The 24,746-nt window shown below is 48.8% G+C and overlaps 1 protein-coding gene across 12 annotated transcripts in view; it reads left to right on the top strand.

Moving 5' to 3' along the window:
* Nucleotides 1-24,746, top strand: part of rdgA (retinal degeneration A) — a 699,236-nt gene that overhangs the window by 200,918 nt on the left and 473,572 nt on the right. For 5 of the 12 annotated variants that reach the window (XM_069331300.1, XM_069331301.1, XM_069331297.1 and 2 more), the window contains exon 1: nt 14,964-17,617. In XM_069331300.1, coding sequence (XP_069187401.1) covers nt 15,660-17,617 — 1,958 coding nt within the window. In that variant the 5' untranslated portion in view covers nt 14,964-15,659. Of the gene's footprint in view, nt 1-2,200; nt 3,142-14,963; nt 17,618-24,746 lie in introns of those variants that run through there. The other 7 variants (XM_069331299.1, XM_069331298.1, XM_069331291.1 and 4 more) reach the window with 4 other exon arrangements.

Here is a 24,746-nt window from a genome sequence, read left to right as displayed (position 1 = left end):
TGCTTGCACAGTGGGAAAGTAACACGAGGAGACGGGTGAGGGAGAGGGGGAACTAGGAGGAAGAGTAGTGAGGGAGGATGGAACAGGTGCATCATAAAGGCTTGAGTGGGAGGGGAGGATACGTTTGGTTTGGAAAGGGGAATATATGGTGGATGAAGATAGAGAAGGACGCGAGAAAGTGTGAAGACCAGAGGAAAAGGGAAGGAAGAGGAGGCAAGGGGAAGACCCAAGAAGTGGTATGATAAATGCCCTGGGAAGGGGACAGCAACATATACGAACGGGGAATTATTAAAGGTCTTTGGCTGTTGACGGAGAGAGAGGGGTTCCTGGGTGTGGGGTCCTGGGTGTGGGGTCCTGGGTGTGGGGTCCTGGGTGACGGGTCCTGGATGAGACGGGTCCTCGGTACCTCCTCTTCCTTCCCCTCTCACTGGAAACCCACCAGATGGCAGGTGGGTTGGGATTTAGCTCCTGACCATCGACTTTCAAGCTCGTTTAAATGAAGAGGTCAACAGGAATGACCTTTTCTGACATCTTTCTCTCATTTGTGCATCTTAGCTTCCATCCACACGCTTTGATTATATTATGAGTCGTCTTGATCTGTCGATACAAATAAAAATCTTGTACGTCGTTATCATGTCTTCACTGTACCTTTTTTTTTGTCTTAGCTGTGATGAGATCTTTGTTTAGGTTAGTGTTCAGTGCTGGAGTCACTGGTTGTATATTGGCTTGTATAACCCTTTTTTGCATTAGCGTATGCAACTACGCATTGTATTGATATTATACAGGTTAGAGGTTGTGGTAGTGTGTGTGGTCGTATGAACGCATGCGTTCATACGACCGCATGCGTTCACACGGCCGCATGCGTTCACACGGCCGCATGCGTTCACACGGCCGCATGCGTTCACACGGCCGCATGCGTTCACACAGCCGCATGCGTTCACACGGCCGCATGCGTTCACACGGCCGCATGCGTTCACACGGCCGCATGCGTTCATAACCGCCGGATGCCATCATGCAGCCGCAGCCTCCTTGACTGCGTAGGTGTCCCCCATACCGACAAGCGCGTCTCACTGAGGACCAGTATTGGTTCTCGCTTTGCCTGGCGCCGATACCAATCCCGGGGAGAGTGAGTAAGTAGGTGGGTGGTGTAGCGCAGACCGGGGGCGACGCCCCCCACCACCACCACCACTCTTTCTCTACGCCCAGCTACCTCATGGTTTGGATTTTGATTTACACATTTAGGTACATATACTTATCTAGTTGTGCTTGTGAGGGGGAGGGGGTTGAGCTCTGGCTCTTTGGTCCCGCCTCTCAACTGTCAATCAACTGGTGTATAGGTTCCTGAGCCTACTGGGCTCTATCAAATCTACATTTGAAACTGTGTATGGAGTCAGCCTCCACCACATCACTGCCTAATGCATTCCACCTGTCAACTACTCTGACACTTAAAAAAAAATTGTAATGTTTCTATGAACTACGACCATTTTGGCACTCAATTTCCACCTATATCCCCAAGTGCGTGTGCCTCTTGAGTTAAATAGTCTGTCTTTATCTACCCTTTCAATTTCTTTGATAATCTTGTATGTGGTAATCATGTCCCCTGTAACTCTTCTGTCTCCCAGTCTAGTGGCAAACCTTTGAACCTTTTCCAGTTTAGTGTTATGCTTGGCTAGATATGGACTCCATGCTGGAGCCGCATACTCCAGGATTGGGTCTGACATACGTGGCATACAAAATTCTGAATCATTCCTTACAAAAAATTTCTAAAGACCGTTCTTATGTTAGCCAACCTGGCATATGCCGCTGATGTTATCCTCTTGATATGGGCTGCAGGAGACAGGTCTGGCATGATATCAACCCCCACAAGTCTTTCTCTGTGTGAAAGTGGGTGGCCAGAGGTGGGGGGGGGGGAGAGGGGTTGTTACTGAGTGGGGGGGGGGGGGGTCTTGACGGTATCGGCCAGACCTCTCTCGATGCTGATGACAAGAGCAAACAGTTGGCTGGGATGGGTGGGGAGGGGATAGGTGGGAGGGGGAGTGAGGATAGTCACCCTCTCCTCTCGCGGGTGTTGGGAATAGTTTACAATATGCAGAGAGCGGCCCCGAGCGCCGCCACAGTGTAGTGTAGCGGAGTGTAGCGTGCACACACGCGCGTGTGTGGTGACGGACGGGTGTTGAAGTGTGTTGTTGTCTTCCCCCAGCAGTAGCAGGAGGGCCAGGCTGAGTGCGTGCGGGTGCGTGCGGGTGTGCGTGCAGCCTTCCGGCGGGGCAGTGTGTGAGGGGGTGTCCGCCCGCACAGAGGGCGCCCGCTACCGCCGCCCCGCGCACCGCCCTCACGCGCCGCCACGGGGGGCCCGGCGCGCCGCCCCCTTCATGAGAGGTGACGCCACATTGGCGCGGCCCTCAGCGCTCGCTGCCCAGGGACACTGACGGTGTGGCTGCAGTGTGGCCCAGGCGCAGTGCCACGGTGTGAGGCGCAGTGTCAGGTGCAGTGTGAAGGGACGAGCCGTGCCCCTGGGGGCAGAGAGAACCAGCAGGACGGTGGCGGATGAAGGGGGCGAGAGCCGCCCATGACCATGCTTGAGGGGTCAGGGTCAGGGGCGGGGCTGCAGCGGCGGGGCTCGGCGGGGCCTGGCGGGCCCTGCCCCGCGGGGCCCTCGCTATCCCTGCCGGCGGTGGCCCTAGGGATAGAGCTCAACGACCTGGCCAACGCCTTATGACGCCTGGCCTCCTGTGACCCCACCATGCCCGAGGGCCCCGCCCCGGACCTGCCCCCGGGCACCCGCACCCGCCGCAGCTACTCGGCCAGGGCCTCGCCCCGCCACTCGCCCCGCCATTCGCCCCGCGCCTCCCCGCGGGGCAGCCGCCACGGCTCCCTACGGCGGGAAGGAGAAGATCCGCCCTACATCTCTGGCCCCATCCACCTGGAGCCCCGGGTGCTGGTGGCCTTCCCCGCCAAGATGCACACGCTGCCCCTGCCCCTGGGGGACGGGGAGTACGTGGCCCTCTCCCCCCTGGGCACCCCGCTGCTCACCACCCCCGTCTCCCCCACCACGCCCACGCCCGCCACCCCACTCTCGCCCGTCATCCCCAGGATCATCTCCACCAACTGGGAGTCACTCGGAGCCTACGACCCCTACAGGTAGCCCGGACCCCACGTGGACCCCAGCATGACCCCCCGGACTCCCAAGCCCTCAGACGTGGACCCCCCCCCCTCTGTGACCCCCGGGGTGACACCTGGAGCCGCAACCTGCACGACCCCCCCCCCCTACACTTATCATTGTGTTCCCCCCCCCTGACTCGTCCAGGTCCCTAGGGGGCACTCCCCCCCCCCCTGAACCACGTCCCCTGAGTGAAGCCCTTCCCTTAGGGTGGATCTCCGCCCCCCGCCCCCCCCCCCCCCTTGGTGTTGAGGCAGCCACCGTAACTGCCCAATGGTTGTTAGTAAGGCAAGTTTTACACGTGGTCCCAACCAGCACAAAAACGCCTCCCCCCCCCCCAACCCCAACAAGTCTTGCCAGGCCTCCCCCCCCCCCCTCCCCACCAGCCATAAGTCTAAGCGACAGAACATGGCTTAAAACTCAAGTCTAAATTTGTGTTGATCGTAGTGTGGTGGCCCTCATTATGTGTGTGTGTGTATATTACGGTTGGTGTTGGTGGTGTGGTGTGAAGTGTGTGGCCACCAGCGGCCTTCAGAAGACTCCAGTGTGTCGTGCCAGCAACACAGGACACTCTAAGTGTGTTGCTGAGTCGTCTCTAGCCTCTAATCTAGGTGTTACACCTCCACCCACTCATCTTGTGACCCATGTGTTTCTCAAGCTCTCACGCAACAAGCCTTTGTGGGACTTGTATAGTGCATGAGGGAGGTTATGTGTGTGTGTTGATGTGCCATCAATGACTTTTGTTGTCCATCAATGATTTGTGTTGTCCATCAATGACTTTGTGTTACAGGTGCAACAACTAATGCCTGACGTCAGTTGCAACGAGGAAGCGTTATTGGATATTTGTAAATGTTTTTTTTGTTTTTGAGTGTTTGATGTCATGTTAAATTCCCCTATTATATCATGTTGATTGGTGTTAATGCGTATGTGTTATTGTGGTTTTTAAGGGATTGATTCTAGTCTTTGTTTGAAGCTGTGTGTGTGTGTGTGAGTGCACTTGAACGTGCACGCCGCCACAGTGAGTGCTTTATTCACTAGGATAACACGATAAGGGATTCCAACCCATTTCAGTATCGTTCTTGTCGACACAAATGTTTAAAAAAAATTAATGTTGTAACTATACATAACACACACACACACACACACACACACACACACACACACACACACACACACACACACACACACACACACACACACACACACACACACACACTCACTCACACACTCACACTCGACAGTGGTAGACGGTTGGAACAAGATAGGTGAGAAGGTGGTGGAGGCCAAGACCGTCAGTAGTTGCAAAGCGTTATATGACAAAGAGTGTTGGGAAGACGGGACACCACGAGCGTAGCTCTCATCCTGTAACTACACTTAGGTAATTTACACACACACACACACACACACACACACCTCCCTGAGGAGCCTGGCGGCTGAGTTGACAGCGCTCTAGAGTCGTAGCACTAAGGGCCAGGGTTCGATCCCCGGCAGAGGCAAAAAGAAATGGGCAGAGTTTCTTTCACCCTGGTGCCCCTGTTACCTAGCAGTAAATAGGTACCTGGGAGTTAGAGAGCTGCTCCGGGCGGCTCCTAGGGATGTGTAAGAGAAATGTACATAGTAGATAAAAGTGGGCAAATACATTGGTTAGAAAAGCAGGAAAAGAAAGAGTCCCCAGTACCTAGCTAAAGCCCATATTATTTCATTATTTTATTATTATTTACACATTATTCACACATTATTCACACATTATTTACACATTATTCACACATTATTCACATATTATTCACACATTGTCATGTTTTAGGGACTTGGGGTCCACCTCAGGAATGGACGCGTGTCGTCACCACAATGTTAATGTCCCTTCGTTTTTCATTTGTTTATATGCAGCATTTCCCGTGGGCCTATATTTTCTTTGGTCACACCGGTGAGAATCATTGGAATCCCTAAGCCGCTTGATTGTTGGCTAGTTTATTGTGCACCCCATACCCATCCTGTGAGCGGTAGCGCAAAAAGCATTAGCCGCTGTTTCTCACGGTCCGGGGATAACAGCAAGTTTTGGTATACAGCTTCAGAAAATAGGGAGTAGGTGACCTTACTGTGTGTTGATTTTTCTCTGTCCTGTTCATTATCTCCTCTATTGCCGTCGTTCCCTCTATTTCTGCCCAACCAGTTAGGCTAGACGGTAGAGCGACGGTCTTGCTTCATGCAGGTCGGCGTTCAATCCCCGACCGTCCAAGTAGTTGGGCACCATTCCTTCCCTCCGTCCCATCCCAAATCCTTGTCCTGATATATTCCCAATGATTTATAGTCGTGATGGCTTGGCGCTTTCTCCTGAAGGTTCTGTTCCCTTCTCTCTAGTTCTATCGTCCCCCCTCCTTCCATCGTCCCCCCCTCCTTCCATCGTCCCCCCTCCTTCCATCGTCCCCCCTCCTTCCATCGTCCCCCCTCCTTCCATCGTCCCCCCTCCTTCCATCGTCCCCTCCCCTCCTTCCATCGTCCCCCCTCCTTCCATCGTCCCCTCCCCTCCTTCCATCGTCCCCTCCCCTCCTTCCATCGTCCCCTCCCCTCCTTCCATCGCCCCCCCCTCCTTCCATCGTCCCCCCTCCTTCCATCGTCCCCCCCTCCTTCCACCGTCCCCCCTCCTTCCATCGTCCCCCCTCCTTCCATCGTCCCCCCCCTCCTTCCATCGCCCCCCCTCCTTCCATCGTCCCCCCTCCTTCCATCGTCCCCTCCCCTCCTTCCATCGTCCCCCCCTCCTTCCATCGTCCCCCTCCTTCCATCGTCCCCCCTCCTTCCATCGTCCCCTCCCCTCCTTCCATCGTCTCCCCTCCTTCCATCGTCCCCTCCCCTCCTTCCATCGTCCCCCCTCCTTCCATCGTCCCCTCCCCTCCTTCCATCGTCCCCCCTCCTTCCATCGTCCCCTCCCCTCCTTCCATCGTCCCCCCTCCTTCCATCGTCCCCACCTCCTTCCATCGTCCCCCCTCCTTCCATCGTCCCCCCTCCTTCCATCGTCCCCCCCTCCTTCCATCGCCCCCCCTCCTTCCATCGTCCCCCCTCCTTCCATCGTCCCCTCCCCTCCTTCCATCGTCCCCCCTCCTTCCATCGTCCCCCTCCTTCCATCGTCCCCCCCTCCTTCCATCGTCCCCTCCCCTCCTTCCATCGTCCCCCCTCCTTCCATCGTCCCCTCCTCTCCTTCCATCGTCCCCCCTCCTTCCATCGTCCCCCCTCCTTCCATCGTCCCCTCCCCTCCTTCCATCGTCCCCCCTCCTTCCATCGTCCCCTCCCCTCCTTCCATCGTCCCCCCCCCTCCTTCCATCGTCCCCCCTCCTTCCATCGTCCTCCCTCCTTCCATCGTCCCCCCCTCCTTCCATCGCCCCCCCTCCTTCCATCGTCCCCCCTCTTTCCATCGTCCCCCCTCCTTCCATCGTCCCCCCTCCTTCCATCGTCCCCCCCTCCTTCCATCGTCCCCTCCCCTCCTTCCATCGTCCCCCCTCCTTCCATCGTCCCCCCTCCTTCCATCGTCCCCCTCCTTCCATCGTCCCCCCCTCCTTCCATCGTCCCCCCTCCTTCCATCGTCCCCCCTCCTTCCATCGTCCCCCCTCCTTCCATCGTCCCCCCTCCTTCCATCGTCCCCCCCTCCTTCCATCGTCCCCCCTCCTTCCATCGTCCCCTCCCCTCCTTCCATCGTCCCCTCCCCTCCTTCCATCGTCCCCCCTCCTTCCATCGTCCCCCCTCCTTCCATCGTCCCCCCCTCCTTCCATCGTCCCCTCCCCTCCTTCCATCGTCCCCCCTCCTTCCATCGTCCCCTCCTCTCCTTCCATCGTCCCCTCCCCTCCTTCCATCGTCCCCCTCCTTCCATCGTCCCCCCCTCCTTCCATCGTCCCCCCTCCTTCCATCGTTCCCTCCCCTCCTTCCATCGTCCCCCCTCCTTCCATCGTCCCCCCTCCTTCCATCGTCCCCCTCTTTCCATCGTCCCCCCTCCTTCCATCGTCCCCCTCCTTCCATCGTCCCCCCTCCTTCCATCGTCCCCCCTCTTTCCATCGTCCCCCCCTCCTTCCATCGTCCCCTCCCCTCCTTCCATCGTCCCCCCCTCCTTCCATCGTCCCCCCTCCTTCCATCGTCCCCCCCTCCTTCCATCGTCCCCCCTCCTTCCATCGTCCCCCCTCCTTCCATCGTCCCCCCTCCTTCCCTCGTCCCCCCTCCTTCCATCGTCCCCCCTCCTTCCATCGTCCCCCTTCTTCCATCGTCCCCCTCCTTCCATCGTCCCCCCTCCTTCCATCGTCCCCCCTCCTTCCATCGTCCCCCCTCCTTCCATCGCCCCCCTCCTTCCATCGCCCCCCCTCCCATCGTCCCCCCCTCCTTCCATCGTCCCCCCCTCCTTCCATCGTCCCCCCTCCTTCCATCGTCCCCCCTCCTTCCATCGTCCCCCTCCTTCCATCGTCCCCCCTCCTTCCATCGTCCCCCCTCCTTCCATCGTCCCCCCTCCTTCCATCGTCCCCCCCTCCTTCCATCGTCCCCCTCCTTCCGTCGTCCCCCTCCTTCCATCTCCCCCCCCCCTCCTTCCATCGTCCCCCCTTCTTCCATCGTCCCCCCTCCTTCCATCGTCCCCTCCTCCTTCCATCGTCCCCCCTCCTTCTATCGTCCCCCTCCTTCCATCGTCCCCCTCCTTCCATCGTCCCCCCTCTTTCCATCGTCCCGCCTCCTTCCATCGTCCCCCCCCCCCCTCCTTCCATCGTCCCCCTCCTTCCATCGTCCCCTCCCCTCCTTCCATCGTCCCCCCTCCTTCCATCGTCCCCCCCTCCTTTCATCGTTCCCCCCTCCTTTCATCGTCCCCTTCCCTCCTTCCATCGTCCCCCTCCTTCCATCGTCCCCCCTCCTTCCATCGTCCCCCCTCCTTCCATCGTCCCCCCCCTCCTTCCATCGTCCCCCCTCCTTCCATCGTCCCCCTCCTTCCATCGTCCCCCTCCTTCCATCGTCCCCCCCCTCCTTCCATCGTCCCCCCTCCTTCCATCGTCCCCCCCTCCTTCCATCGTCCCCCCTCCTTCCATCGTCCCCCCTCCTTCCATCGTCCCCCCTCCTTGCATCGTCCCCCCCTCCTTGCATCGTCCCCCCCTCCTTCCATCGTCCCCCCTCCTTCCATCGTCCCCCCTCCTTGCATCGTCCCCCCCCTCCTTCCATCGTCCCCCTCCTTCCATCGTCCCCCCTCCTTCCATCGTCTCCCCTCCTTCCATCGTCCCCCCTCCTTCCATCGTCCCCCCCTCCTTCCATCGTCCCCCCTCCTTCCATCGTCCCCCCCTCCTTCCATCGTCCCCCCCTCCTTCCATCGTCCCCCCCTCCTTCCATCGTCCCCCCTCCTTCCATCGTCCCCCTCCTTCCATCGTCCCCCTCCTTCCATCGTCCCCCGCTCCTTCCATCGTCCCCCGCTCCTTCCATCGTCCCCCCTCCTTCCATCGTCCCCCGCTCCTTCCAACGTCCCCCCCCCTCCTTCCATCGTCCCTCCTCCTTCCATCGTCCCCCCTCCTTCCATCGTCCCCCTCCTTCCATCGTCCCCCCCTCCTTCCATCGTCCCCCCTCCTTCCATCGTCCCCCCTCCTTCCATCGTCCCCCCCTCCTTCCATCGTCCCCCCTCCTTCCATCGTCCCCCCCTCCTTCCATCGTCCCCCCCTCCTTCCATCGTCCCCCCCTCCTTCCATCGTCCCCCCCTCCTTCCATCGTCCCCCCTCCTTCCATCGTCCCCGCTCCTTTCATCGTCCCCCGCTCCTTCCATCGTCCCCCCTCCTTCCATCGTCCCCCGCTCCTTCCATCGTCCCCCCTCCTTCCATCGTCCCCCCTCCTACCATCGTCCCCCCCCCCCTCCTACCATTGCCCCCCCCCCTTCTACCATCGTCCCCCCCTCCTTCCATCTCGTCTCAGCTTATAGTCTTATTTGTGTTTTTAATATTTACTAAGTGTTCTTCACTTATTATTGTCACTTTCCGAATTTTGGAAAGTGAATTTTCCAAATTTTTAAAAATTTCGTAATAAAGTATTGTAGTGAAGTGTGAGAGCAGCCAGCAGGCGCTGCGAGTATTATTGTCAAATGAGTAATTTCACTCATACTTGTTCATCATTGTGTCTGTGAAATCGGGTATCATGTAATTGTGAATGTTCACATTGTAACAAAATTTTGATTGTTTTTGTTCAAATATAAACTATGCAAAGTTCATTAGATTTTCTTTATCCATCCCCCCCCCCCTATGCCTTTCCCAGTGTTCATCTTCGTGTTGTTGCCTATGTTCGTATCTTCTATTTCTTGGCATTCACTTTCTGAAGATCCTTCAAAGACAGGCCACCAACAGCTTGAGACACAGTCATCAGTACCAAGACCCAGTTACATCAATATCCTCTTGGCAGGCTATATAAAATACTAAGACTAAACCCACACACCAGAAGACGTGGAGACGACGATGTTTCGGTCCGTCCTGGGGCCAGATTCAGGAAAGCACTTGCGAACCTGTACATCTTTTCTCAATCTTTGGCGGCTTTGTTTCCAATTATTAAACAGTTAATGAGCTCCGGAGCACCAGGAGGCTGTTTATAACAACAACAACAGTTGATTGGGAAGTTTTCATGCTTGTAAACTGTTTAATAAATGTAACCAAAGCCGTCAAAGATTGAGGAAAGATGTACACGTTCGTAAGTGCTTGCGTAACTGCTTTCGTGAATCTGGCCCCTGGACGGACCAAAACGTCGTCGTCCCTTCACCTTCTGATGTGTGATTTAGTCACCATATCTTCAGCCAGGTTATTGTGACTCATCGTCTGTATGAAATATTAATTGAATATATTAAAAATTCACCATGGACAGAAAGTTGCAAGGAACACGATGAATTCTTCCTAAATCATGATGCTTTGTCATTGGAGGATTTTGAAGCCAAGAAAATCCTTCATATGTTGTGGCTAAGATTATTGAATGGTGCAGTTACATAGCAGAAGGCCTAGGTTAGCTTGAATTTATGAATGGCAATAAGGAGTCGAAATTTTCTCGGAAGTTCAGTGAGGTTCCAAGAAAGCTTTTTGAGAAACTGGAATACAGATTTTATGAAACGGTTCAATAACTCCCTATATACATTGTGTCAGTGTGAACAGTTAGCCATAAAGACAAAGTTGGGAGGTACAAGGTGGAGAGTGCAGAGCATTTTGGAGGTACAATCCTGGACAGTACAAGGTGGAGAGTGCAAAGCATTTTGGAAGTACAATCCTGGACAGTACAAGTGGGAAAGTGCAAAGCATTTTGGGGTACAATCTTAAACAGTACAAGGTGGCGAGTCCAGAGCATTTTGGAGGTACCATCCTGTACAGTATAACACAGAGAGTGCAGCATGATGGCGGCTGCCTGGGGGGACTCGGACACGAAAAATCTGAACACGGGGTCAGTGTTATAACCCAGAACACGTTGGTCGGTGAGAGTCGAGCGCTGGATCATCAAGTGATCCACGAAGCGTCGGCCGGGAAGTGTGGACGTCTACAGTATACTGAAGCTGAATAATGAAAGACGGAGTGGCTTATACCACCTTGAAAGGTATATACCTTGTATGGTGAATTGAATATACCCCATTAATGAAGAATCAGTTATTTCCTGCTGTTGACATCATAAATGCTTAGTTTTATCATTCTTAGCTAATATATATATATATATATATATATATATATATATATATATATATATATATATATATATATATATATATATATATATATATCCATGCGAACAAGCCTGAATGGTCCCCCAGGCATATATGAAACTGAAAACTCACACCCCAGAAGTGACTCGAACCCATACTGCCAGGAGCACTCTGCAAGTGGTGTACAGGAAGTGCCCTGTGCACCAGTTGCAGAGTGCTCCTGGCAGTATGGGTTCGAGTCACTTCTAGGGAGTGAGTTTTCAGTTATATATATCCTTATTAAAATTGGTTTGGAAGGAACTTACAATTATTAGTTTATTACATACTCTACATAACACTATATGTGTGAAATGGGTTAATCAAAATTTAACTCAGTAATGAAGGAAAAAAAAGGCACTTTTATCTTGCATAACTATTATAATCAATTTTATATTTACATTAATTTACAGGTATTTTGCATTTAAAATTGATTTTACCTTAAAAACAATTTAATTAACCTTTCAATTGCATACAACATAAATCGTAAACAAGTTATGTCTTATCACACATATAACAACTTAGACTCCAAACCCCCACTAGTATATTTGTGCAATTTATGTCAAAAAATATTACCAAAATGTCTCGCGTTCTCCTGAATGCTATATCAAGGTCTGAGTGTATTCACCTAGTTGTGCTCGCGGGGGTTGAGCTCTGGCTCTTTCGGCCCGCCTCTCAACTGTCAGTCAACTGTTCCCGTGTGTGGTGAAGACGACGAGACTCGCATCTCGACGACTCAAGTCGTTGATTATAAACCGTTTATAAAGTAGTATTGTCGCTAAATGTTACTAATATTGTGTTGATGTTAATAGAATGGATATTACCTAGTGATAGTGTTGATATTACTAGTGATAGTGTTGATATTACTAGTGATAGTGTTGATAATACTAGTGATAGTGTTGATATTACTAGTGATAGTGTTGATATTACTAGTGATAGTGTTGATAATACTAGTGATAGTGTTGATATTACTAGTGATAGTGTTGATATTACTAATGATAGTGTTGATATTACTAGTGATAGTGTTGATAATACTAGTGATAGTGTTGATATTACTAGTGATAGTGTTGATATTACTAGTGATAGTGTTGATATTATTAGTGATAGTCATGATATTACTAGTGATAGTGTTGATAATACTAGTGATAGTATTGATATTACTAGTGATAGTGTTGATATTACTAGTGATAGTGTTGATATTACTAGTGATAGTGTTGATAATACTAGTGATAGTGTTGATATTACTAGTGATAGTGTTGATAATACTAGTGATAGTGTTGATATTACTGGTGATAGTACCGATAGTACTTACTACAAATATTGCTTTTGCTGCTACTAGTCCTACTGGTAAGACAGGTACTGGTGTTGCCACTAGGACCACTTCTACTAACACTACCACAACTACCACCACTACTACCACTACGCACTGCTACGTCTACTATTGTTACGGCACTATTCAGAACATAAGATATAGAACAGAGGTTCTATAGAGCTGAACATAGAACCTGTGCTTTACTCTATGACCCTTCACCCACCTCCTCGCCTCGTGGCAAACTCTATTACTCGGCAATGCTTGACCAGTAGAGAAAAAAAATATGAACAGTATATAAAAGTCAGCTTTACAAAAGAGTCTTCTTAAAAGATTGGTGAACAAAGTGTGGAATATAAACAAAATACCTATGGCATAGAAAATGGGGAAAACATTGTGACAAGATATCAAGCTATCGTATATTTCTACAGAGCTGCTTGTATTACATGGCTTAAATAAAATTTAGTTGCTCTTTCCCAAAGTACTGAAATGGACAGGTAGAGAAAGAGAGATGAGAGATGAGACTTTGTGGGTAGCGAGCGGTTGTTAATTAACAACTAGGTCGAGGTTCCTAGGAGTTCCATAACACACAACAATTCTATCACATTAATTTATCACATTAAAACGGAGAGAGCGAGAGACAGAGAGAGTGGGGGGGGAGAGAGAGAGAGAGAGAGAGAGAGAGAGAGAGAGAGAGAGAGAGAGAGAGAGAGTGGGAGAGAGAGAGAGAGAGAGTGGGAGAGAGAGAGAGAGAGAGTGGGAGAGAGAGAGAGAGAGAGTGGGAGAGAGAGAGAGAGAGAGAGTGGGAGAGAGAGAGAGAGAGTGGGAGAGAGAGAGAGAGAGAGAGAGAGAGAGAGTGGGAGAGAGAGAGAGTGGGAGAGAGAGAGAGAGAGAGTGGGAGAGAGAGAGAGAGAGAGAGTGGGAGAGAGAGAGAGAGAGAGAGTGGGAGAGAGAGAGAGAGAGTGGGAGAGGGAGAGGGAGAGAGAGAGAGAGAGAGAGAGAGAGAGAGAGAGAGAGAGAGAGAGAGAGAGAGAGAGAGAGAGAGAGAGAGAGAGAGAGAGGCAGAGAGAGAGAGAGCGAGAGAGAGACCACATCCGGCATGGTAATCTTGTGATACAAAACCGGATTCCCTTATCACTTTGAGCTGCCTGTTACTGCTAGTAAGTCTTCCCTCACTCCCCCCTTACTGCTAGTAGGTCTCCCTCACTCTCCCTTACTGCTGGGAATCTCCTTTACCACACACACACACACACACACACGCACGCACACACACACACACACACACACACACACACACACACACACACACACACACACACACACACACAACATACACATTATGTGAAAGGCGTTAAAGAACTCAGACAAAGAAAGAGATCAAGAGGGCGGATCTGGATAGTAAGAATACAGTCACTAGAGGCCCATATAAAGAATATTGTGCGAGTACCCTACACTTTCCAGCTTCAGAATCGCTCTTAAATACATGGATGGTGAAATATTAAAGAAATTCTTCACGACCTTTTGCGAGACCAAAATTGGAATATGCAGCAGAGGTATTTAGCCCAGTCTCAAGAAGCACAGCAACAAACTGGAAAAGGTGCAAACACATGCCAGTAAATCTCTTCCGGAACTGAAAAAACAAGAACTACGAGGAGAGGCTAGAGGTGTTAAGTTTGCCAAAGCTGGTAGGACAAAGAAGAGACATGACGACTACATACAAGATAGTAACGGGAATCGACAAGTTACACAGATTTTTTTTTTGAAAATTGCAACTCCAAGAACAAGAGGTCATAGATTTTAGTCAAGGAATGTAAAGATACCGAAAACATATTAGAAAGTTCTCCTTTGTAGAGTGGTAGACGGTTGGATCAAGTTAAGTGACAAGGTGGTGGAGGCCAAAACAGTAGTTTCAAAGAGTTGCATGACAAAGAGTACTGGGAAGACGGGACACCACGAGCGTAGCTCTCATCCTGTAACCACACTTGGGTTACACACACATACACACACACACATGTAGGGCATACGTAAATCTGTGTATCTATGTATTTACGTATGTAGGTTAGTTTAGCATTTTAAAGGCACCGAATCACCTGTGGTTGAGTGTTCAATAAACCCTTGAACTATATGTTTAACACTTCTCTAACCCTGTCCATGGAGGACAGAAGAAAATGTATATATGCTGGTTAGCATTGTAAATGTGTGGCCACGTCTGTGGTAGAAAATAATAATAATAAAAAAAAAAGTGCCCAAACTGAGGGGGCATGAGCTGTGAGAAGAGACTACGGGAATTAAACCTAACGTCGAAGACAGAAGAGATCGGGGGGACATGATCACCACATACAAGATTCTCAAAGGAATTAATAGGGTTTATTTAACACAAGGGACACACGCACTAGGGAACACAGATAAGAAATTGAGTGCCGAAATGAGCCATAGAAACATTAGAAAGAATTTAGTGTCAGAGTAGTTAATAAATGAAATGCATTAGGAAGTGATGTGGTGGAGGCAGACTCCATACACAGTTTTAAGTGTAGATATGATAGAGCCCAATAGGCTCAGGAACCAGTACACCTCTTGATTGACAATTGAGAGGCTGGACCAAAGAGCCAAAGCTCAAACCCCCGCAAGCACAACTAGGTGAGTACACACACACACATACATATATATAGGTATATCAAGATATATATAAATTGTGTGAAATTTGAGTGTAAAATATTGTAAAAGTTGAAGCAGTGTTGGTAAATGAAGACAATGACAAGAGTACAGTGCCAGGCAGTGACCGGTGGTGTCAGTGTGGCTCTGATGGTGGCGAGAGGCCGCTGGCACTCTCCTCGCGTCTCTTATCACACAAGTGTTGACTTGGTCCACCATTACTAACTGATCCTTGTTGAACACAAGGCACTCTATGCACTTCATGAACGGTTCTCGACACACAGGCGGTGAAGTGTCAAGTGATAAGGAAAGGTGTGTGTGTGTGTGTGGTGGCACTTCCCAGGCAGCGCTGGTGGTGGTGTTGTGGTGGTGCATGTCCACAGCTGGACCCAGTGGCACTGTTTGACAACGTGCGCCCAACCCTCATTAATATGACCTTTGTGTGTGTGGCCTTCAAGATGCCTGGCACTCCTGTGACCTGCCACCTGCTGCAGGAGGTAGTGCTAAGGCCTTAATAAACAGCAAGATGTATCCAGGAGTAGAAGATGAATAATTACTAAGAAAGACATAACTACGGGACCCCCAAGCTGTGCGCACAAGCCATGGCACGGAAGTCTAACTGATAAGGTGATCGTACCCATGAGAGTCAGGCAAGAGCCTCTTAGTACTCACTCCGGCTGCTAACAATTCCAGGCTGTGTTCTGTAGACCTCGCTCTCACAGCCAGTAATACTACTCGTGAGAAAATGGTTTTGTGATACTGGAATAGAAGCCAAGTTGTGTGGGTGGTAGAGGATGAGTGAGAGAGCAGCCTAAGTCAGTGGTATCGTATCAGTAGTTATGAGTAGCGGTGATAGGTGGGCCCAAGCCCCTGGTGGGCAGGGCGAGATATACCACCCTCAGTGTGCTCAAGGGGTCCTCTCAGGCGTGCTTCACCCTCGCCTGCTTCTCGCTACTGCTAAGTGTTTCCCTCCGCACGCTGGCTCAATCACTCCTGATCCAACCACACTTGATCCAACCGCACCTGGCCCAACCACTCCTGGCACAAGCGCAGCTGCATCTGCCTCATCAGTGCCTATCACACCTGCTACAGCTGTGCGTGCCTCGCCTGCCTCCGCCATCAACCATCAGCCTACACCACAAGCTAACAGTGAGGACACAGGTAGCGTTGAATCACCTGCAGCCGGACTCTCGTATATACCTGGTGCAGGTGTGCATACAGATGTAGATAGTACAGAAAATGTGAGGGTGCGGAAGTACAGTGCCACGCGTGTTCCTGCCACAAACCCAGAATCAACTCATTTCCAATGTAAGGAACATGGTAACGACAGTTGTAGTGTAAGTGTGAGTCCTGTCCGTCTCAAGGCTATCTCTGACGGAGATACAGCTGATAGTGCCACTGATGCTACTGCTACTCATATACTCGCAACATCAACAGTCAATGACGTAACTTGTGAAGCACCTGGAGCCTTAAGAGCCAGTGTTCCATGTAGTCTTGGCACTGGCAAGAGGTCAGCAGTTATTTACGATTGTGGGTGTCGCCCCGCCAGTGCACCCTCAGGAAGTGAATCCAGCAAGGTCCCTGTTAGTCTCGGTAAAAGGTTTCTGCACAGGACCCCAAAGTGGTTACATCAACGGCTGTTGCACAGGGTCGAGAGAACTCCCAGTAGCAGTCCTTGCCAGAGTCCTACCACGAGCCACCACAATCCTACCTTATACTCCTCTACCACCGAGTGCCCCAGCAATATAATCCACAGTCCTGCCAGTGGCCACCATTGTACTGCAGAAGGCCAAAATCTTGCCAGAAGTTGCCACTGCCCTGCTTTAAACAACCTCAACTCTTCCTGTGACTGCAGAAATGACATTAAAACTTGTGACAACTACATACGTGACAGCAGTAGTAGTGGGTCAGGTAATGGATCTTCAACAGGTTCCAGCAGTGTTGAATTAGGTGACAGCAAAAGTGAAACGAGTATCCGAAGTAGGACAGCAAGTCACAGTTTCAGTCGAACAAGTAGCCTTTACAGTACCGACTATGAAGATGTTTTTACTGTCGACAATAGATGTTCCAGCGGTAGCAGTGGGAGCTGTTGCAGTAGCTACGTCGGCGATCGTAGCGGCAAATACTTTGACTTCGAGGAAAAGTCTGGTTCCCCAGTATTGTTGAGATACCAGCGACCCATCTACAACCAGTTTGACATCTCGAGCTGGTCCTCAGTATCTGGTGAGGCCAAGCACGAACGCGTAGGGAAGATAAATACAATCGTGGAAGATAAATCGGTTATGGCGGAATCAAGAAACTCTAAAAGTAACAACTCGACAGTGAAATTGAACTCATTGACCAGATCGAGCTCGTTGGCAAGCATGCGTCACTTGCTAAGGTCACGATCAAAGAAAAAACATAGAGAGACGTTTAGAGTTAGCCAGTCAGCCAGTTTAAGTCCGCCTTTAAATAGGCGTTCTCTGAAAGAAATCCATCTGGGTAGGTTAATCAGGCAAAACAGAGTAAGTTTTTGCTCGGACTCAAACCTATTGTTGATTGAAGACCAGTTGTCACAGTCTGACTCGTCAGGAAGTTCGTCTCCCGATGCCGAATTACCTCTACCAGCTGTGTACAACTCGCCCATAAGACTTCCTAAAGCTCGCTTGGCTGGAAGGTCACAGGGTGTGCCGTCATTGTTGGGCATCCTGATGGAAACGACCCAAGACATGGCTATCACCACGAACTCGCCCTATGGCACCGGCCTGTTCTTTGACGCCGGCTCCTGCTTGCCTCCGGTAGAGGAACATCACTTCAGGTAGTCTCTCCGTTGTTGTCTGGCTTTGCTGTTGATTTTGCTTCGTTTTCTTAGAAGTATCGTGTCTTGCTTATAGCTGCAGAGTGCATTTAGTGTAGAAAATATATAGCTCGGCTGTAACTGTTACATGGGTTTGGTTATCTCGTCTATGTAACCTGGCTATAAGTTCTGTAACTTTGGGTGTTGCTGCTAAATCGTTCCATTTTATCAGCTACGCATTTTGGATTTAAGTGCTAAGTCGATTCACTGCAGATGCTATATTGCTTGTTCAAATATATGGCTTTGTAATAGCTGCCATTTGTCGGAATTTATATATAAACTATAAATAATTTAACCCATTTGGGATTCGAACCCGGAAATAGTGGTAGTTCCACACGTTAGCTCTCAGTGCACTTGGTCGTTACGAGCGGTCAATCGCCAATATCCATCTCATTTATGCAGTTCTGACCTCAGTCGTCGGTCTAAAAAAAATTCCTCCATATGAACCGATATTCTTGCACTTCGTTGGTGCTCTATTTTGTATATTTTTGTGTTAAATGTTTTGTAGTTGAGTTTACGTGTATGTGTTATTCTTTTTATTTATCACATTAGTATCGGGTAGTTCCTAGGTGTTAGTGGACACTTTTCATATTTTTCACAAATTTAGTTTGTGAATGTTACATTTGGTACGATTATAATACATTTCCTCTCAAATATTTGTTGTATTTTTAAATTTGTGTCCATATGTTTGAGTGGTGTGTGTATGTGTGTGTGTGTGTGTGTGTGTGTGTGTGTGTGTGTGTGTGTGTGTGTGAGTGTGTGTGTGTGTGTGTGTGTGTGTGAGTGTGTGTGTGTGTGTGTGTGTGTGTGTGTGTGTATGTGTGTGTGAGTGTGTGTGAGTGTGTGTGTGTGTGTGTGTGTGTGTGTGTGTGTGTGTGTGTGTGTGTGTTGTGTGTGTGTGTGTGTGTGTGTGTGTGTGTGTGTGTGTGTGTGTGTGTGTGTGTGTGTGTGTGTGTGTGAGTGTGTGTGTGTGTGTGTGTATGTGTGAGTGAAGGTGGGGTGGGGGTTGGGTGTCTATAAGGGCTTGGAGAGGGAACTTTTGGAGAGAATTATTACAAGTTTGGAGACTGCGTTATGGTAGTAGGACAATTAACTGGTCTCTAGGGATCAGTTGTCCACGTACACAACTGTATTATGCAGCACTTTACAGCCGTCTCGAGGCAGACTGCTTATCTTTAAACAGCTGTGGTGGTGAAGTTGGTGTCGGGAAATCCGTATTGACCTGCTTGCTGGCACTTCACAGGATGTGGACAGCAGAAGAACCAGAGTTGCTTATTTCTTGTCTTGTAAACCTGTGATCAATCACTCCGACAAAATATAACAGTGATTATTAATTGGATAAGTTTTCATTCAGGGAAGACCTGGGTAAATACTGGTTTGGAAATAGGGTTGTCGATCTAGTAGTAGTTTCTAGGTAAGGTTGTCGATCTAGTAGTAGATCTAGGCATATTATACCTACTACTACTACTATGGGTATAAATGGTTGGGTATATCTGCCAAGTATGGGTCAATAAACCCTATGCAGTTTCCTTTATTTCTGTGATCCCTGATATTCCTGAATCCCTGATTGGTGTCTTGGCCTGCAATCAGGTCGTACTGCAACACTCGTTAACACGTACACAAACAACAGATGTACACAGTTATCTTGAGATGATTTCGGGGCTTAGCGCCTCGGCCCGGTCCTCGACCAGGCCTCCATTTTGTTTTTTCTAGTGTGTCTACTAGACAAACTTCTAGTGTGAGATCAAATTGGCTAAGCTTTACACACATAGTTGCACTGAAGAACACACTAGTAGTATCATCACACACACAGAGATCACACTAACGTGATGCATCAAATGAACATCCAGTAAGTTCAGTAGAACTTCGGTTTCAACCCTTTTAACCCTGTTGTAGCTCAGACGATTAAGGCAGTGTCTGGGATACTCCCGGACGCAGGTTCGAATCCTCGTCACGGCCCTTGTGGATTTGTTTACACTAGTAGTAATTTACTGACTTGACTTTTCAACGACTTGGAAAAACCAACTCGCATAAAGATATCATAATAGCACACTAGAAGGTGAAGGGACGAAGACGACGACGTTTCGGTCCGTCCTGGACCATTCTCAAGTCGATTGAGAATGGCCCAGTCTCACAATCGACTTGAGAATGGTCCAGGACGGACCGAAACGTCGTCGTCGCTTCACCTTCAAGTGTGTGTGGTCTGGTCAACTTACTTTAGCCACGTTATTGTGACTTATCACCTGCATCATAATAGCAATTACAAATAATATAGTGGATACGCTGAGTAAGGGTTAAAGAAACTCCTTTATATGAATGCTATCTCACACAGGTATTACTCATCATGATGAGTAATAGATAGATAATGTATAATAGATAGATAACAGACAGATAGATAATGTTGCATTTAACTCCCAATTAGTAATGTTACCAATCTCCCAACGCCGAGCTGTTTAATTGTTAATACCTGTGAAAAAAAAGCTGGAACACATATCTTCAATATTATATAAGTGTATGTCCAGTTAACAGTGATCTTGCACCAAATGATACGAGTGTCATGTAGTTGAATAACTATGTTATCCACTGATTACAAGATATCCTCATGGTTACTTGTAGTCGGGTAGTGGAGGCTAGTGGAGGCTAGTGGAGGCTAGTAGAGGCTAGTGGAGGCTAGTAGAGGCTAGTGGAGGCTAGTAGAGGCTAGTGGAGGCTAGTGGAGGCTAGTGGAGGCTAGTGGAGGCTAGTGGAGGCTAGTAGAGGCTAGTAGAGGCTAGTGGTGGCTAAAGGAGGCTAGTGGAGGCTAGTGGAGGCTAGTAGAGGCTATTGGAGGCTAGTGGAGGCTAGTGGAGGCTAGTAGAGGCTAGTGGAGGCTAGTGGAGGCTAGTGGAGGCTAGTGGAGGCTAGTAGAGGCTAGTAGAGGCTAGTGGAGGCTAGTAGAGGCTAGTGGAGGCTAGTAGAGGCTAGTGGAGGCTAGTGGAGGCTAGTAGAAGCTAGTAGAGGCTAGTGGAGGCTAGTGGAGGCTAGTAGAAGCTAGTAGAGGCTAGTGGAGGCTAGTAGAAGCTAGTAGAAGCTAGTAGAGGCTAGTGGAGGTTAGTAGAGGCTAGTGAAGGCTAGTAGAGGCTAGTGGAGGCTAGTGGAGGCTAGTAGAGGCTAGTGGAGGCTAGTAGAGGCTAGTGGAGGCTAGTGGAGGCTAGTGGAGGCTAGTAGAAGCTAGTAGAGGCTAGTGGAGGCTAGTGGAAGCTAGTAGAGGCTAGTGGAGGCTAGTAGAGACTAGTAGAGGCTAGTAGAGGCTAGTGGAGGCTAGTAGAGGCTAGTAGAAGCTAGTAGAAGCTAGTAGAGGCTAGTGGAGGCTAGTAGAGGCTAGTGGAGGCTAGTGGACTCTCCTCAATCCCATATCTTGAACCATCGTGCGATTAGGGGATATTAACTGAACCCAGCGTGTAGTTTCCTTAAACTCTATAGAATATATAGAACACGGAAGCGGCGCAGCGCTGTGTACCTTAGTTTGTTAATAAACTAATTTAACCCCCATTATATATTAAATAATTCTATAACTGGCGATGTGTTAAGACTACAAAATGGCCCATGAGAGTTGGAAATGTTATGATGACAACGGGTAGAGATAAGGAGATAAACAAGAGGACAGGGAGTATGCCCAAAGAGATAATCTGTCGCCCCTGCAGTTTGTGCTGGGCCCTGAGGGCTGCCGGGTGTCCCGCTCGCCTCTACTGCGCCTTATCCCAACCCTGCTCTTCATGCCCGCCCTCTCGTGTGCCCCTTCGCTGTGTTGTGAAGTGTTCCAGGGGTTCTGGGGACCTTGGCTGTGTTGAGAAGTGTTCCAGTGGTTCTGGGGACCTTGGCTGTGTTGAGAAGTGTCCCAGTGGTCCTGGGGACCTTCGCTGTGTCGAGAAGTGTTCCAGTGGTTCTGGGGACCTTGGCTGTGTCGAGAAGTGTTCCAGAGGTTCTGGGAAAGTCTCGGGAAGACTGGAAAAAACAGTTGGGTGCAGAGTATAAATAGCGGTAGTGATAATGTGAAATTATGTCTCTAGAGGATACGTGTTAATATTCAAAGTGTTTATATAAAAGTCCTCAGACAACAGCCTTGAAGATTTGTTTATTATTGTCGAGGAATCTCGTACAGGAGCTAGTGACCCAGCGCAGTTATAACGAGGTCTAATGAAGGGAAACACAAATCGTTCACTGAAAACTCGCTAAAAAGTTGGCGATAACGAACTTACTGAACCAAGGAACGCCTGAAGATGGAGCTGTGTACAATTTGGCCAAAGTGCTTCTCGCCGGATATATTTATAATATTTAATATGTCTCATGTGCCTTATCGACATCTTTTCCGCCGGTAACCAGTTAAAGATTACTATGCCACGAGTTTTGTTTCAATAATTCATCAAAATACAAATATATTAAGCCCTCGCCATAGAAAACGAAATGAGGTGCATCAATGCATTTGTCAGTTCTTGCGGTCACGTGTTCGAGAGAAACTAATTTATTATCACATAAGGTTTAAAACTTTGTTTTGCAAGTCACGACATGGAATCGAGGAGCGATCCCTGTGGCCTCAAGTGCGTCTCATTACCCAAAGATTAACCAGAGCTAATATGGAAATGATGCAATAAGCGGCCAGACGACACCTGTGTCTTCTGTACACCTGTGCAGGCGCTGGCACGGGATAATTCTCTCGGTGAATCTCCTGTTATTATCTCTTAATACCCCATCATTGCCAGCCGGCAGACAGCGCACTTTCATGACAATTATATAATCTTTTTCTCTTGGGCTGAACTACCCAGTTGCGGATATTAAATTGGACATGATGGAACAAGCTCAAGGTCATAGACAATAGCATCTTGAGGGGTCAAGAGAAACGTGCTTCATTAGTGTCAGATAATAAAACTGTTAACCGTTCGCTCTCTCCATTAGGTTCGACAATAAAACTAAAAATAGAAGCTATTTTTTACCCTAAAGAACAAAATTTCACGTAGTTTTATAATGTTTAATATATAACGAAACTCCTTCTGTCGTGAGAATTGATAAGAAGCGAGAAGACAGTATCTTGCCAACCTGTAAGACGAGTATCGTGAGACAATAATGCTCAGGTGTTGAGAATATATGGACAGTATTACTAGTGCATGCTGGCCCAAGTGTTTGGAAACAGCAGCTGTTAACATTGGAGGCCCTCGAAGGGGGATTTGTAAGAGCTGTTGCGTGTCTCATTGAAGTCAAAACTGAAGGAACTGCAGGTAGACCTTCAACATGGTTCCTTCAAGTGACAGTTCAAGTTCGGGAAAGAACAATAAAAGGCCGATTATTTTATAGACACTGTTTTACTGGCTACTCATGCCCGTGCCACCTCTGGGTGGCTTAATCTTCATCAATCAATCGATTAATAGACACGGCAGTATCTAGTAGACTGGTGTCTGGTGACTGGTGTTTGGTGACCTGGTGTGTCTGGTGGACCTGAAGCAGGAATACCTCGAGTCACGTGGCCGGAAACGTCAAGACCCAAATACTGGTGGTCAGAAACATAAATACCCGATGACTGGTGCCTGGAAGCGAGTACTGCTGGTGCGTGGACACGCAAGTCCCCGAAGGCTGTTGTCTGGAAACAAAGATACCAGTAGCATAGTCTGGACACGCATATTCCGAATACTACTGCCTGGAAGTGCTTGTGTATGTTAATTTGGCACTGTAAGTACATGAAAATGCCACCTGGGAGCTGCCCTGCGTAGCTTTACCGTACTCTGAACATCAGTATATTAGTCGGGAAACCTGAAAACATCAAATCCACGAGACACTTAACTGGAAACATTATTACACTTTGATATTTGTATCGTAAAGCACATTATCGGGTTGTATAGCATCTGGAAGCCTCCTGGACCCGACATCTTGGTTCTGGGAAGAAACCCGTTTGTAATGGAGTGGTTAGACACGCATACACCCGGGAGAGTTCAAGTTTGAAGAGCTGGTGTTTGGGATAAAGGGTATGGGAGGGTCTTCAGGCGCTCCCAGAGGCTACAGTCTTCAGACAAATGGGGCGGTCGAGGTACTGGATTAAGGAGGTTGGCTGCCTATGTTGCTGCTGCAGCTGTCTGTTCTTAAGGTAAACAAACCCATATATATGAGATGTAAAATGTTTTTTCTCTGGCTTAAGCTTTAGATTTGTTTACTTGCAAGATTTCTCTTTTGCACTCAAGGCTTCGTTCACATGCAAGATCTTATACATGTAAGCGATAATTGAAATTGAAATAAGTTTATTGAGGTAAAATACACACAAAGGGATGAGGTAGCTGAAGCTATTCTCACCCCGTTCAGTACATCGTGTTAATACATACATGATGTACTGAACGGGGTGAAAATATGATCTTGGGTTTTCTGTTGCAGGAAAGTTATTTTTGTTCATGTTGCAATTAATATATTGGTGAAGGAAATACTGCCGCTGTGAGCAAGAGGCGATCTGCATAATTGCCTAATTGAGTTCCTCTGATTAGGCCAATTTGTAATTCATTTTTTGTCAGTAAAGATGTTACTAATAATAATGTCAACACACACAACCACAGTTCTCAAACACCATGACCTCACCTATTGCTCTGATGACATGGCGTCACCCACCATAACACTGTGTAACGTTACGTTACCTGGGGGGGGGGGTGACTGATAACGTATCACCTGGTGGTAACTAACGAAGATTAGCGAAGTAGTGGTGGTGGCTTCCCTCCACGACTATGCTAGGCAGGGGAAGACATGCCATGGCTGCCACAGTACTGTGTGTAGATGATGCTCAAGTTTATCTTAGTTCATCTTATGACGATAAGGGTGTTTAAAGTGGAAGCTTATCGTCATAGTCTCTTGACCTGTGACCGAAATTTCTTATCAGTGGTTTATATTATTGTTTGTAAAGTTTCTTACTACGACTTCAGATTTGTTTATCTTTGGAATTTACTTAAATTCCTTTCTTAAGGTATCTTATTTCTTATCTCTTTCTTATTAACCTTATTAATTTAAGTAGTGGTTTGTGTAGGTAAATGTGTTGTTATTATTATATTTGTCAGTATTATGACTTGATTTTTTATATATTACA

Source organism: Procambarus clarkii, chromosome 25, assembly GCF_040958095.1.
Source record: "Procambarus clarkii isolate CNS0578487 chromosome 25, FALCON_Pclarkii_2.0, whole genome shotgun sequence".
NCBI classification, from domain to species: domain Eukaryota; kingdom Metazoa; phylum Arthropoda; class Malacostraca; order Decapoda; family Cambaridae; genus Procambarus; species Procambarus clarkii.
Note: the sequence above shows the minus strand (reverse complement) of the source record. Positions and strands in the feature narration are given on the sequence as shown.